The sequence below is a fragment of the Phoxinus phoxinus genome, assembly GCF_949152265.1.
Source record: "Phoxinus phoxinus genome assembly, chromosome: 2".
NCBI lineage: Eukaryota > Metazoa > Chordata > Actinopteri > Cypriniformes > Leuciscidae > Phoxinus > Phoxinus phoxinus.
This window is the reverse complement of record NC_136877.1, coordinates 33,131,888-33,148,871: the sequence shown is the minus strand read 5'-3', so window position 1 is coordinate 33,148,871 and position 16,984 is coordinate 33,131,888. Positions and strand designations below refer to the sequence as shown.

Sequence of the window (16,984 nt, the reverse complement as noted above, 5' to 3'; positions counted from 1 at the left end):
GATGTCGGCTTGGTGTGTTCAGCCTTAAAATGCAGCACTTATTTATACACTACAGGGGTCCCTGGTCCATTTCTCTATACATCAATTTAGCCTTGGCCTGTAAATGGTTGAAGACCCCTGGTCTAGAGCCAAAGGAACATGTGTTTTTACAATGCCTGGTTAAAAGTAAATATATTTTAATTTAGGAATGGTCACATGCTTGACATTGACAGTTTTAGTGAGGGAGGGTCGTACACTGCACAGACTCTATTTATACTGAACCCCTAAATAAATAGACAGACCTAACCTAGTGATGAAAAACTTAAACACAGAGACCCACATATGTGGATTCAAATTAGCATGACCATAATTCAGTGTTCAGGTTTATGCGCTGCTTGGTACTAAGCTGAGAAATCTCCTTTGTGCTCTTGCAGACCAGGCAGGGGAAATATATACCAGCCGATTGTATTTGTTGACTTTTCCAAAGTGATTTATATACTTGAATGTGGTTTAATTATTGATTTAAGGGTCCTGTCAATGTTACTTAAGAAAATCTATATCCAAGATGACTTTAAAAGGAACTGGTTGAAAATTTGCATAAACACTGAGTTGCATTTGTTTGCCCAGTACGAGAGCTTCTTGAGCAGCAAATCAGCATATTACAATATATCTATAGAATGATTTCTGAAGGATCATGTGACACAGAAGACTGGATTAATGGCAGCTGAATACTCAGCTTTGCCATCACAGGAATATTTTGCAAATCATTTTTTACTGTATTTTTTTCCAAATAAATATAGCCTCAGTGAGAATAAGAAACTTCTTTCAAAAGTGAAAAAAAAAAAACTTATAAAAAGTTGTATGTAAATTCACCCACTGCACTTCTTCAAATCTGCTAGCACATGGCTGCTGTCTTATTTTGGAAATGTATGTTGTTTAAAAGCTGAAGCTAGTTCACTCAAAAGGGATAATACTGTCATCAATGTTGGATCTTTATTCAATGTAAAAATATGCAGTTAATGGTCGAAAAACAACAACAACTGCAGATGGAAAGAGGCATTCAGACTTCTAAAGAGAGAAAAAAGGATTCTGAGGTTCAAATTATTAATGAATTATTTAATTATAACTGATTAATTTAAAATTAAGTTAGAGGTGCTTTAATGCAGCTTAGACCAGCTGTGCATTTGACTGAGGCACTGACCCAGTCTGTCATGTTCACTTTACCCCTCACGGTCTGTCTTTCTCCTTGTTGATCCCTTCTCAGCTTTTAGACAGTGACAAGCAGTTTAAGTGTCAATCACTCATCTTGGACAGCATTTCTCCTCCCACTAGAGCTCTGTGTCCATTCACTATGCCGACATGGAGCCAGTCTCTGGGTGTAGGCTATGTACTGTAGGTGTCTCAGTGAAAATCCTGGTTACCACTGTTTCCTTTAAAAACCCTTTGCTGTAAATTTCCCTGACTTATTTCTGTTCTTACAAGTAAAATACATTTGACTGAATTATGTATTTTGGTAAACTTATTCAATTCAAAAGCATTGTTTTTCCACTCATAACATCATGTAGGCTACTAGTCAGTTGGATGTAATTTTATATATATTTATTTTATATTTTTTTTCACTTTACATTTTAATTGTAGTTTAGGTTTTAGTAATTTTATGTGCTTTTTTCATTTCTACCATTTTTATTTACCTTTATTCTATTATGGATTTTTGAAAATGACCTTTCATGTAATGTGTAACATAGCTAGCTCTAAGTGAATGAAAACATCCTGCAAAGTTTTAAATCTGAAAGTGCACTGTATATAAAGTTATTGTCTTTCAAAAGTAAGAGTCGACTCTGAGTCAATGAAATGAATTGTTTTTCAAATGAGTTATAAGCCGTTTCGTCGTGACGTCAAGACGAAACATTAGCATATTGCCCGCCCACTTAATGCGAGCGCAGACACCAGGGAAAACTTGAAACCCCGAACACTGCCGCTGATTCTTGTGGACACTGGACAGCATTATGTCGAGGAGATGCTGTGCTCTACAATGTGAAGGTAAAGCCAGTGTTTTTTTCACTGCCCAAGGACGAGCATGTGAAGAATCAGTGGTTAAAATTCATCTTTACCATGATACCACAGCAGTATAATCCTAAACTTTTCCTGTGTTCCCTTTATTTTACTGACAACTTCTCAAATCTCGGAGTTCAATGCAGAATTCGCAAACCGCTTGCTCTTGAAAGATGGTGTTCAAAATACTTAGTTTTGAGTTTTATATTGTGTAGGTCTCCTGCTAACTCACATTATCACTTTCTTACTGAAATACCTCTGCTGATCAGCTGTGGGCCACTATTACATAAAACTGTATCTATTAATGCAGATTGTCTTTCGTTCTCACTACTTTTTTTTTTAACAAGGTCTCTTTTATTTTCAAATATAACAAACAAAAGATATACAATTCACACATGAAATAGTCAAGTCTAGTTCCTGTCCATACAAACAGACAAAACAACTCCCCAGTGCCCCCCACCCACAGATACTGGACCCCCAGCAAATTTCCATATTCAAATATGAGTCTGCAGTTTCATACATATATAATTCAAATATATATAAAGGTAATGTAAATACATAAATGTAAATAAAGGAAAAAGACAGCATCAATAAAGATAAGTTAAAAAAAAAAAAATAATAATAATAATAATAATAAAATAAAATAAAAAAAATAAAAAATATGCACACACAATTGGGTTACATAGATAAGTTAGTAGCGGCCATGCCTTCTACAAAGGAAATAAATGGCTGCCAAATGACATAGAATTTTCTAGTGGACCCTCTTACAGTATATCTAATTTTTTCTAAGTGAACATAACTCATGACCTCCCTAATCCATTGGCCATATGTTGGAGGGAGTGCGTCTTTCCATTTAAACAGGATAAGCCTCCTAGCCAACAAAGAGCAGAAGGCCATCATGCTTAGGTGGCACCCAGAAAAGGTGGCATCCACCGGAGCCACACCAAACAATGAAATCAGAGGAGATGGGTGTATTGTTCTTCCACATATACCAGAGAATGCCTCAAAGATGGACTGCCAAAAACTGTGTAGCTTAGGGCACAACCAAAACATGTGCAGCAGCGTGGCAGGAGCCTGCCTGCACCGATCACACGTAGGGTCAATACCCGTCTTAATTCTAGACAGTCTATCCTTAGTCCAATGGAGACGGTGCACTATTTTAAACTGAATCACATTGTGTCTGAGGCATATAGAGGAAGAATAGATTCGCTGTATAATTTTTTGCCATATTTCTTCTGAGATCGTTTCATCTAAGTCGGTTTCCCATTTGATTCTAAGGCTATCAAGACTATTCATGTTATGTGTATTCAGCAATGTATAGATTCTGCCTATTACTTGTTTTATGTTAACCTTACATTTTAAAATCGTTTCAAGCAGAGATTCAGAAGGGCTCGACGGGAAACAGTCAGAGTTAGAAGTCACAAAATCTCTAAGCTGTAGATACCTGAAGAAATGTGATTTATGAAGACCATATTTCTGTTGCAATTGTATAAAAGTGGCAAACCTATTTTCAATGTAGAGATCAGATAAAGTACCTATTCCATTTCTTGCCCAAACATTAAAAGCTTCATCCATTATTGATGGGACAAACATATGATTCTTTATCAATGGTGTAAGAAGTGAAAGGTCAGTGAGATTAAAGGTCCTTCTAAACTGGTTCCAGGTTTTAATTGAATGGATAACAACTGGATTAGTGGTGAAGGCTGAGATGGGCTGTTTGAAAGGTAATTTGGAACATAATAAAGCTGCTGGGGAGCTAGATCCAATGGAAGCCCTCTCTAACACCATCCATTCCGTACTATTGACATCCGCGCAATCATTTCTCAACCAATACAGCAGTGCTCTTATATTAGCAGCCCAATGGTAATACATAAAATTTGGAAGAGCCATACCTCCCATTGTACGAGGCCTCTGTAATATATTTTTATTAATCCTGAGCTGCTTTTTATGCCATATAAAGGATGAAATCTGACTATTTAAATTGGAAAAAAAAGATTTTGTTAGATAGATAGGAAGACATTGAAATAAATATAAAAACTTAGGGAGAATATTCATCTTAATCGTATTGATCCTCCCTCCTAAGGAGAGAGGCAGAAGGTCCCAGCGCTCAAGGTCTTTTTTAAGGTTACTTAAGAGGGGATGATAATTAGCCCCAAAAAGATCCTTGTGGTTACGTGTGACCCATATACCTAAATATTTTATTTTTTTAGGGCTAAATTTAAAAGGGATTGACCCAAGAAATGATCTGTCTACAGAGGAGATAGGCATAAGTTCACTTTTCTGAAGGTTAACTTTATAACCGGATATACTTCCGAACTTTGTGAGTAGACTCGATAATTCAGGAAGACTTGAGAGGGGGTCCGATATGAATAATAACATGTCATCTGCGTAAAGTGACACTTTATGCTCCGAACCCGCCCGGTGTATCCCCTTGATGGTGGGGCATTGCTTCAGGGCTAATGCAAGTGGCTCAAGTGCAACGGCAAACAAAAGTGGTGAAAGAGGACATCCCTGCCTCGTTCCCCGCTTCAGCTCAAAGTTGGTTGATAAGTTATTATTGGTGCGTACCGCAGCCACTGGGAGCGTGTATAGGAGTCTGATCCAGGAAATGAATTTAGGGCCGAAATTAAATGTTTCTAAAGTCTTGAAAAGGTAGTCCCACTCCACCCTATCAAATGCTTTTTCAGCGTCGAGTGCCAACATGACCTCGATATTCCCAGGATCTGGTGGAGTGGGACAATAAAGGATATTAAAAAGACGCCTAATATTGAAAAAAGAAAAACGATTTTTTATAAATCCTGTCTGGTCAGACGAAATAATAGAGGGGATAATGTTTTCAAGTCGACGTGCCAACATTTTAGCAAGAATCTTTGCATCTGTATTCAGCAATGAAACAGGGCGGTATGAACTGCAATTAAGGGGATTTTTATCCTTTTTAAGTAATAAAGAAATGACTGCTTGACGCATGGTTGGGGGCAGGGAATTGGTGACTAAAGATTCTTCAAATACTAACAATAATAGAGGAGATAACTGGTCAGAAAACTTTTTGAAAAATTCGGTTGAGAAGCCATCTGGCCCTGGAGATTTGCCACTTTGCATGGTACCGATTGCTGACACTATCTCCTTAACTGAGAAATCCCTTTCCAGTTCAGCCGAGAGTTCTACATCTACAGAAGGCATTTTCAGGGATTTAAAAAAGTCCTCTAAGACAGCAGGGTTAGTGGGCCCATCTGAAGTATATAATAGCTGGTAGAATTTCCTGAAACAGGAATTGATTTTCTCATTGTCAGTATATTTTTGACCACATTCATCACTAATTTCAGAAATGGTTTGATTAGCAGTTCTTTGGCGCAGCTGGTGAGCAAGTGCTCGGCCGGACTTTTCCCCATGTTCATAATGACCATGCCTTGATTTGGAAATAAGGTATTCAGCATGCCGGGTGGACAGGAGATCAAACTCTGTCTGTAATGACAAGCGTTTCTTAATTACATCTGCTGATGGGGAAAAGCTATGTAGCCTGTCTAACTCTAATATCTCATCTGCTAATTTTTTAATACGCTCAGTGTTAGCCCTTCTTTTACTTGCACCGTATGAAATAATTTGACCCCTCAAATACGCCTTTAGCGACTCCCAAACAGTAGTTGATGACATCCCTGGGGTTTGATTGATATCGAGAAACAATTTAATTTCAGACGATATGAACTTAGTAAACTCATCCTCTGACAGAAGCAGAGGGTTAAACCGCCATGAGCGATATGCAGATTGTGTATTAGGAATGTCCAATTTCATGATTAAGGGACCATGATCCGAGATGACCATAGCCCCGTAATCACATTCTTTCGTGAGATACAGAATTCTTTTATCCAGGAAAAAGTAATCAATACGGGAATATGTCTTATGCACCGGGGAAAAGAAAGAGTACGCCCTAGAGGTGGGGTTACGAAACCGCCACACATCCGCTACACCATAGGTCTTCAGGAAAAGCTGAATAGCGTAAGCTGACTTCATCAGGGATGCCCTCTTAGAAATACTCCTATCTAAAAGAGGAGAAAGTGCACAGTTAATATCGCCGCCAAGTATAAGATGATGTGAAGTCAGGTCTGGTAAGCGAGAAAAAAAATTAGTGAAGAATGTAGAGTCATCCCAGTTCGGGGCATAAATACAGGCTAACATAACTGGGAGCGAGTATAATTTCCCTACCACAATGACATATCGCCCTGCAGAATCGGTTTGCACATGAGATGCCGTAAACTGTACATTTTTACTTATCATAATCGCTACACCCCTAGCCTTTGAGCAGAAATTGGATTGATACACCTGGCCAGCCCATCCCCTAACCAGGCGAGAACTATCACAAGAACGTATATGGGTCTCTTGTAAGAATGCAATATCTGCATTGAGCTGTTTTAGGTGTGAGAATACTTTTTTAAATTTCACAGGATGATTAAGTGATTTAACATTCCAGCTTATAAAGTTAACAGGGCAACCATCATAACCTCTTGTATTATTTATATTGGCCATATTGTGTATACAGAGAAGTAAGCACCATATATGAAACCCAAAGACACAAAAACATAAAAAACAAACATAAACAAAAATAAGATAAAAGTCTGGCAGAGCAGCCTCAGTTCGTAGATAGGTCCAGTAATTGCCCACCCCCCATCACCCACATGAACAAGGTGATCACAACAGCCCTCAGAAAAAAATCCACACATTAAGTGCTTGTGATTGGAAACTATAAAGCTAAGCCCTCGGGCTCCCGTCGAACCTCTAACAAAAAGAAAATAAGGAATAGTAAAGTGTAGAGTAATACAATTCTAGGAACAATGCACAGTAAACTTTAGTTATAATTCTTGGTAGAGAATATATTAATCATGCTAAGTATAAAAAACTATACAGCATTAACTTCCTTAAATACCATTACACCAGGTGTAATGACTCTTTACAAATAGCAAACTATCTATGGCTGACCCAATTAACCCATAATAATAATCAGGAACTGAAACAGAGTGTCTTTCATTTTTGCTCGGGATATCTATTAAGCAAAAGCAGCAAACCAATACTAGTAGTAACACTAAGCTGGACATGAAATAGTATGTTTAGCCTGTGAGCACAATTCAAGCTGGACATTATTACCAATAAGAAACTGGGACAGTATAGAAAATGTAAACATTGTGTTATGAATTTGTACCTGATGACATCTGGCACAGTAATAAAAAACACACGTTCACCATACCCGTTGGTCGCAGAGGTAACGTTATTATGTTCAGTTGAAAAGATCAGTCTCATGTACATTCTGCGGCCTCCGCGGAAGGAAGAATATTCTTCTTGACATAGGTCATAGCTTTGTCCGGGTCAGTGAACTCCCTGTCCTCCCCTCTGTACGTGACCCGAAACCGCGCTGGAAACAAAATCCCGTACCGGACACCCTGTCGGTCGCGAAGCAGCTTCCTCACCTCTGTGAATGCAGCCCGAGCTTTAGCCACAGTTGCCGTGTAGTCCGGGAAGATGGTAATTTGTTCCCCGTTGAGACGGAGCGGACCCCGAGTGCGCGCGCGTTGTAGTATCTGGACACAATCTTGATAATAATGAAGCTTAGCAACGATGGCGCGAGGTTTCCCGCCCGGTTTCTTCGGCCCTAGGCTCCGGTGCGAGCGGTCGATCAACGGCTCTTTATCCAACTGTAGCACTTCAGTTAGCAACTTTGAAACAGAGGTTGTAGTACTGGAGTCAGGTGTTTCGGGGACTCCGATGATTCTTATATTACATCTCCTCATCCGCCCTTCCATATCCTCACCCTTCGTTTTCAGTTCTGCCATTTCTGCCTTCATCTCACTCACAGTTTTTTGTAAAGTAGCCACTTCATCTGACCATGCTGATAACCCCCCCTCTACCTCCTTGATGCTACCTTTCACCTGGTCGATCTCGGACTTCAGCGCCGCGGTGTTGTTTATTATCTCCGTTTTCACCGCCTTCATCTCATTCTTGAGCATTTCGAAGTCATCAGCGAGAGCATTTTTCAGCTCTGACTTTATCACCGCCGAAATGTCCGCTTTCAGAGAGAGAAGAATCTCTGCTTTCAAGCCTTCAACGTCCATCTCTCCCGAAGCAGGTGAGGACGGGGTCACTTTAGCTGGGCTCTTGGCAGTACTCTGGTCCGAAGAGGTGTTAGGCCTTGCTTTGGAGGATCCAGTATACTTAAATTTCTTCAGCCTCGTGTCCATCAGGGCCCCGCCGTGGATTTGTTCCACTATCCGATGGAGTTTAGAAATATTTTACTGTTTCATGAGAAGGATTACACCTTACGTTTTTTGGTTAAAATAGAGGTTTAACGGGAGCTCACGTCAAACACGGCTTACTCCATTGCGGCCAAGCCACGCCCCCCCCGTTCTCACTACTTTGAGGAAAGATTAAGCATGGAGCAAGATTTGTTTTACCAAGTTTATGTTACATCAGTCATTCACGCTAGAGCTCGGCTAATGTATACATTGCATACATGCACTGTTATTGATACAGTTTCCACGTGTTCACCGCAATATATTAGAAAAATACTCTGTGAATAAATTAGTACAAGTAAAATAATCGGTTGATGGACATGCACTTGTTAATGCTGATGCTGAGGAATTGCAACATTTCATAATGTACCTCAAACTGAGTAGCGTATCACTGAAACGTCCTGCTCGAGTCGTCCTTCCGATGGAGGTTCGGGTTTAATAACTAGTTCTTCTAGTGTTTCATCATCGGACTCACGCTCAGATTGATATGGTAAAATCGACGTTATTGTTTGTTACTGTGTTTAGTTTACGGTGTAGGACGCCTCATGCACGCAGAGCTGTCGTTGTTATGGTAATGGGAGTTTTTGTTTTCGACGCGTATGCTGTAAACCAGTCACAACAGGCTGAGCTGTCTGGCCAATCAGAGCAGAGTAGCTTGTGGAAAGGAGGGATTTAGAGAGATTGATTCATCTGGCCGTTTGAGAATCATTGAAAATGTGGCGATGTGCAAATGTATATTATGAGAAAAGGAAACAGTTTTTTGACCTTTGATGCATGTAAACCTGTTGTAGGAGACTCCAAAACAACATTAGGAAACTTTAAAATATCATAATAGGGGCATTTTAAACTTATTTCTGTTAGTGGCCAAGGCAACGTAAATTTTTAATTAAGTTTTTTACTTTTACGTTTTTCGTATAATTTTTACATTTTATTTCAGCTTTTAAAATATACATAATTTATATAATATTTATTAAATATTATAATTCTAGAATAAATTGTATCTATCTATATTTTATAATAAGAACACTGGCTGGATTTTTTTTTTTATGTATGATGTGTAAAAATACATTATACATTACGGAGAGGATAGTTTACCCAAAAATGTAAATTCATAATTTACTCACCCTCATGAATTTCTTTCTTCTGTGGAATATTAAAGTAGATATTTTAAAAAATGTAGTGCCCATTGAAAAAAACAACAACAACAACAACACATTTTTTAAAATATCTTCTTATGTGTTCCACAGGTTTAGAACTACACAAAGGTGAGTAGGTGATGATAGAATTTTCATTATTTGGGTAAACTTATCCCTTTAATGCTTTCTTTTAATTGTAAGACACTGCATATGTAATATGTAGTTTGCATGTTTGTGTTGACACTTTTTCCCCCGTGTGCATGTTTTGCTCCAGCAGCTTGTGTAGTGTGTGATGGGGAGGGGCTTTTGAGCTGTGGGTGTGTCCATAACTTTCTGAGTGACAGGCAGCCAGACAGTGTGAGAGAGGAGGGGCAGAGTGTGTGAGGGCGGTCTCTACCTCGTGAGTTGCTGCAGTGTGTGGGGAGTGTGTCAGTGTGTCGGAGACCTGCAGTTTGGAAGGGTTAGTGCGCAACACACACAAACTTGCCCACTCAGCATACATGCACGCACACCCACACGCAACCGCGGCACAGGACGCCGCCGGACTCACTGGAAAATGAATCTAATGAAGGGAAGGACAATCCGCCTGCAGCATGGTGAGTACAGACAGCGGTGGAGTTTAGAGGTGCTAATGGCTTTACCTTACGGGGGTTGAGACGGGGGAGGGTTGGGAGAGAGGGGGATACTGTTACTGTTTTTACTGAGTTGTACTGTACTGCTGCTGATTACATGTATATCAACAGTGTGAGATTGACTATACTAGAAGAGAAGGGTGTAGCTAAGTGGGAACATCTTTATAGTGTTGTAGTTTGCTGGTTATTCAAGGTTTATGTGAACAGAACCTCTAGTCGTTGTGTGTTTTTAATGAATAAGTGGTCAGAGTGTGTGTTGGTGGTCTTGTACTGTCCTTGACTCAGGTAAAGCAGCCGAGGGGAGCGAAACTGTGGAGTCAGCACTTCACTGAGAGCTGACTGCATTCTGCTGTTTTTCTGTAGGTTTCATAGAGCCGGCTTGAATGTGTCTGTGTGCGACATATTTTCATGACTGTCGGGGTGTAGACTATGTGTGTGTGTGCTTAGGCCTGTCACACCAGCTGTTCTCTGCGTTACACTCGTCTCCTTTACATCTCAGCGAGCCTATAAAGAGGTCAGCCATGCAGAGAGGAAGGGAAGTGTTTGTGTGTGTGCAACACTCTTGGCCTTTCGCTCTCTTAAAGGTGACTGCTACCCTGAAGGTGAGGAATGAAGGCAATGTTTAATCTGAAACCATATTTTTTTCATCTCCATCGTGTTTGAAAACACTGACATGTGTGGATTCAATTTAGCCCTGTCTTCTGCGATTGGGGTTGATATTGAAAATGGGCCCAGATGGAAAGAATGTAGGATGGAAAGAGGGGCAAAATGAAGTGTTTAGAGTAGAAGTACATTGCTATTAGTACACTCCTATGCTCATTCATCAGTCCAAACCACAATTACGCTCCGGGCAGGTTGTGCTGTGCTACATCTGCTCGTTGAACCACAAACATTCATAGTTCTAACTCTTTATGAGGCACTTCCTCTGACCTGAAGTGTATCTTCTCTAAGAGCGCTGCTGGGCTTGTCCTGTGAACAATCGCTCTGTCCTTGTAATTGAGTGAGCTGGGTACCATTTACAAAGTCAATCTAAACATCCAATCCCCCAAACTGCATATGGTTCAGTTTTTCAGGAAACACTGCTGCTCTGGCTCAGTGATCTGTAGCTTACAATAGCTGTAGAGGTAACTGGAAACAAATGCGTTTAGAAGCTAAATAGCCTCCCGCTCATTCATTCAAGTCCACCTCTGCTTGTCTAGATGCCAGAGCCTTAAATTAGGCCCATTTATTGTCCTTCATTGCTTTTTTTGTGTGTCTCTGGGCAATTTGGCAGAGAGGCGATCTTTAATTCAGCCCACCTCACTGTAGAGACATTTGTCCAAGGGTCACTGGGTTATCTAGTAACTGTGTTTGAAGAGCAGGTTTACTCAGATGCTTTAGAGAGGTCTGAGGTTTGTCTGTGGCTGTGTTCAGGTAGAGGGCTTTTCCTGAGCCTGCCCTGATGTGTTAAACTTTAACTCTTCAGAGAAAAGCTGCATGCTTGGAAGATTTCATGACTCTTGACTGAAGAATTTTGCCGTTCCGTTCTTCAGGGGCTTCGTGAGGAAGGCAGCTGCAGGGTTTTTGATAAATAGGGGGTCTCAACCGTAATAACAAACACCTTGTCTACAGTATTTAATGTATAGGCGTGTGTGTGTGTGTGTGTGTGTGTGTGTGTGTGTGTGTGTGTGTGTGTGTGTGTGTGTGTGTGTGTGTGTGTGTGTGTGTGTGTGTGTGTGTGTGTGTGTGTGTGTGTGTGTGTGTGTGTGTGTGAGGGTTTACTTAACATTAAGGAAGTCCCAAGAACTAAGATAAATCTGCCAATGTGGCCTTTTGAGGTTATATTTATACATTCACTACCGTTCAAATGTTTTAGTCGGTATGTTTTTTGTAATGCTGCAATTATTTGATCACACATACAGTAAAATATTTTTAATATTAATGTTATTGTCATTTCAAATAGCTGTTTTCTACTTTATTATATTTTAAAATGTAACTTATTCATGTCACATGATCCTTCAGAAATCATTCTAATAAGCTTATTTTGTGCTCAAGAAATAGGGGTGGGCGAGAAGACCAAAATCATGACATGAGTCATTTCACAATGACGATATATATATATCACAATATAGTTATTTTTGCTTTAAATAAGGTTTTTATGATATCAAAATTGGTTTTCATTTGAAATTTCATCATTCTTGTCACCAGTTTCAATATCACAAAAAAGAATACTAGCCTAAGTAAAAACAAAAACTCAAGCTGACTGAAGACAAGTAAACAGTGATAAAATAAGGACAAATAAACTAATTACAAGCATATAGGAAAACAAACTACAAAAGAACAAAGACACAAATGAAATGGACCTACCCGAAAAACTTCAAACACCAGAAATAAGAAATACTACATATAAATAGAGCAATTCCAATAGGGTCCTCACAACATCGGTGTTAGGGCCCTAATTAAATTGTATAAAATAATAAAATGAATAAAAACACTGCATAGACTTCACTGTGCAAAATTACATTTTCATTTATTCTGATTAAAGTTACAAAAGTGAATCAGTCAAGGCAATTTTTTTTAATTAACATTAACGACACAGACGACAGCAGGTATATTTGGATGCTTTAAGACCGAATGCCTTAATCCAATATACTGATTCACATGTGTTTTCTTTCTATGGATGTTGTTCCATACCTGTAAGCATTTTTCTCTCTCTCCATACAGTGAAAATCAATGGGGTCCCATGTTGTATTGAGGCCAAATTATTTTCATTGTTTGGGTTAAAACAGCTGAAACATTCTTCAAATCTTTTTTGAGTTTTAATTTTTTAGGTGAACTATCGCTTTAAAAATGACATCATCTTAATGTATAAATCAGGATTTCAAAAGAGTTGAAAGCCACCTTTGGGTTTGACGGAGTTGTGCTGAGAGGTTATATTATAAATAACATGAATAGAACTGCATTATGAATCAGTGTATTGCTATGTAATTTGTTTTGGTGACTCTTGTTGCTTCAAGAATGCTGTCACACCCTTTGGGTGCCTTTCCTTTAACATGGTAATCCCAACGCACTAGGCAGGAAAGAAAACCGTTCTGTGTGGAGCATTTGAGGAGGAAATGAATGGTCCACTTGTAGGGAAAAGATGAATAGGATAAATAAGCAGGATACATAAATGTGCACACATTTTAGTGAGATGTAAACACTCATATTTAGGTGAATTCTCACTGCCCTTTTACCCCCCCCCCCCCCTACTTCTGAAAGACTATGTCAGACATCAAGTTGGGAAAGTCACCATTAGACAGATACTTGCTCATGTTATTCACACTGATCTGTTAGCTTACACAGAATGTTGTTAAACACAATTGCCCTCAGAAGCACAAATCCAGGTTCAGTTGAAATCTACATTTAAAGGATTGGTAAAGGGTAACTGTCATAGAATGGCTATACGTTGTTATCATGTGATCTTCTGAATTGTTTATCTTCACAGTTGGTGCCCATTGCTTGTGCCAAATGAAAACATAGGGACCCCCCCAAAATTTATGTAACCCCTTCCACATGACCTTACTCTGTCACATCCTGCTGAGTTCAGCCCCAGACAGTGTCTCCACACAATCCAGCTCTCAGCCAATGGAGTCTCGCTTCACAATAGAAGAGACGAGGACTCAATCCATCAGTGGCAGAGGGCCAAAAGTCAACGTTTTTTGTGTGTGTTTGGCTCATGAATAGGCTTTGATCTCAATTCAGCCGCTCTGAAGTTGTACACCGTTCTGGAGATTAACCCCAAAGACCCAAGGACTCAAGATTTTAAGTTGTATATTTGACTGATTATGTGCCAGTGGTATTAGATGGAGTCCCATCTACAGGTTTGAATTTCAGGGAAAGACTGATTCAAATTAGTTGGGATTTATTTTGAGGAGACACTTGAAGCTAAAAGCTGCCGGCCCCTCAATGAATGTGTATCGGTTAGCAACTGCCACTCAATCGTCTTAATCCACATTCACTCATTCAGGATTCATTGAAGTAGTAGATTTGACATATTCTACGTAGTAGAGACTTATAGGGATAAACTATAATAGAAACTCTGTTGAGCTGGAATAGATGTGTTAGAAGTTACTTTAAGGTAAAAATTTTATTTTGCATCTTGTCACCCTATACAGTATATTTGTTACCTAAAGTGGCATGAAATAAAAATTCACCCTGTCTATTTTGTAAATGCATGCTGTAGATCTTGTTGTGAGCAATTCTTCCATGTATTATTTTTTGTTTTATTTGACCTCGTAATACTTAATCCAAATATCATAACTAACCATAACATTCTTTCTGTGAAAACAAAAGGCTTCTCTCAGGTGACCTATGCTGGACTTCACCAGTCATTTAGTTCACTTAAACCCACCCCTGCACAATCGACTTCAAGATCGCATACATTTTTAAGTTAAATGCCACTTATCAAAATCCAATCAGCAATAGTGCAGAGAACTAAGTCCCCTCCCTACATGTATTTCTTGTTCGGTTATCTGTTTCACTCCGATGTGTTACAATACGGAAGAAAATATCCATTGCACTTGTCTTTCGTTGCAACTTAAATGATTGCTATGTTCTCATACCATATCCTGGGCCATGTGACCGGAGGGACCCACTGAGGAACTCTTGAGTATTTCCTACTCATTGGATTTAAGCAGTGGCCCCTGTATCGTGAAATTAATTTGATATGCCAAGGTACTTCAAAGAACACTAGTATTACCACCAGGCTAAATGTCCATAAAACATAGTATTGTTCGTGCAGCGATTTCATCAACAATCTCAGACTTGTAGAATAAAAAATACCATCCGTCCTAAACTGCTGGTGTATGTTCTATGTAAGTTGGGCGAGAGATTCAGATGATCAGTTCTCTGTTTTCATTTCAAGGTGAATGAAAACACACACACATCCATTGGTCACACTCTACAAAGCCTCCAAGAATGACTGTAGGGCCCATATAGTGTTAATGATGGACATTTGATTGTTTTGAGTAGACAGCTGTAGATGGACAGAGCCTCTTATGAGTCTTGGCTTCTCCAGGCACACTGTTTACAGCCTGACGCCAGCCCAGTGGCAGTATGAATCAGAGTGCTAGCCTGACGCCTCTGGGTCAGCATGTGGGCCGTCTGAAAGACTGACACTCTTCAAGCATTCAGAGAACTCGGATGGGATACTCTATATTGCTGTCACCATCTGAGGGTTGTTTTTCAATACTCCTATATCTGTACATCAGCACCACACACAGTTTTATGTCAAATAATACAGGGATTCAGAATTGAAGATAATTCATTTGAATTTGTTCAGTATGGACAGTGTTTATAGTTCTTCACCACAGCTGAATTGACCATGTCCTAACCAGATTTAACATTTTGTCAATCATTTGGTTTCTATTTCTGCAGCATTGTATTGAGTAGCTCCACCCACCCACAATACAATATCATTGGTCCTATGTCTATATAACCGTATATAACAAACATCAGATGTATTCTGATAGGCACAGCATTTGATTTTTCCGTTTTGACCAACAAATCAGTTGTCGCTGGAAACTTACCGCATTGTGTCTAGTTAGGACACTATGTAAATCATTTTAAAAAATGCACATGGGGAGGGTTTGTTGATGTCTTTGAGGGCTGTTTGAACAGTTATGACTTGTGAGCATCAGTTTGTTTCCCTGTGGAATGTTAGACAGCTCTCATTTTCTGCATTGCTCACTCCAGGAATGTGATGAACTCTGTTTTAGCGCTTGCCATATTTTTTCAGATTTTTCGTAACTTCTGGCTTTTGTAACTCAATCTTAGTGATAATTCACTCAAAAATGACACTTTTTTTCATCATTTACTCACCCTCATGACGCTCACAACATCTATGACTTTTTCTTCTCTGGAACACAAAATACATTTTTGAAAATAAATATCTCTATGCTTTTGTTTGTTTGTTTGTTTGTACACTGACAACCAGTTGTTTGAACCATAAACTTTTGTGTTCCACTGAAGACAGAAAATCACACAGGTTTAGTAAATGATGACCACATTTTAATTTCTCTTTAATGCACAATAATTATGATTCATGCCAAAATATCAACCCTGTCAACAGTTATAAATTAAATGTTGCTGACAGCCACAGTTAAACATAGTTCCATATTTAGGCTCTACTAATTTAAGTCCTTTCCTGTTCTCTTTAGCAAAATTGTTTCTCTGGGGATCCATTTTGTTGGAAAAATGTCTATCCAGGTACCATTTGTGTAGTGAGCTAGTGGATAAATATTTCCTGAATGTGTTTTTCTTCTAGTGAGCTATATTTGAGCATTGGAAGGTGTTTTAGGTTGATGTGACCTCATCAGTGTGAGTGAGGTCAGCAGCATTGGACAGTTGTTTGATGTGATGATTGGGAGGTGTCATGGTGCAACAGCTGCTTCACCTCTTCAGGAAGTCGATAGATGCATGTTCAAATGTCTGGAACCTTATTCTTATCAGCCTGCTGACAATGAAGCAGGTAAATATATATATATAGTGGTTTGGAGGAGAGTAAGAGAGAGAGTTTTATATGCCTCTTTTGTGTTCACAATTCTCCATTGATGTACCGCCATCACATTGTGCCCTACCAGTTTCCGCCCTCTAACCCTCTTTGCCACTCTCATGCACAATTGCCTGGTCACCTGATCAACTGGGACGGGACAAACACTGGAAATGGAATTATTTGTCAACTCTTTTGTGTAGCTTACGCCTCTCTCTTTCTCTGTCACTCTTTTCTCTTTTACTGTGTCACTCTAATGGACAGCTGGTTCATTCTGTCACTTGTGCTGGGGTGAAAGGTCAGGCCCCCAGTGCTCTGCCCTACCATACACTGTCTTTGAGTCTCTGTGTGCGTGTGCACATATTTAATGCGCATCTTATTACCTTACACATCTGTTAG

The 16,984-nt window shown here is 39.4% G+C and overlaps 1 protein-coding gene across 5 annotated transcripts in view; it reads left to right on the top strand.

Annotated features, from left to right (window-relative positions):
* Window positions 1-16,984, top strand: part of plekhg4 (pleckstrin homology domain containing, family G (with RhoGef domain) member 4) — a 95,893-nt gene that overhangs the window by 21,116 nt on the left and 57,793 nt on the right. For 2 of the 5 annotated variants that reach the window (XM_079604740.1, XM_079604741.1), the window contains exon 1: window positions 9,802-10,038. The exons of 1 other annotated variant lie outside the window; for it this stretch is intronic. In XM_079604740.1, coding sequence (XP_079460866.1) covers window positions 10,036-10,038 — 3 coding nt within the window. In that variant the 5' untranslated portion in view covers window positions 9,802-10,035. Of the gene's footprint in view, window positions 1-9,801; window positions 10,039-16,984 lie in introns of those variants that run through there. 2 more of the 5 variants (XM_079604744.1, XM_079604743.1) reach the window with 2 other exon arrangements.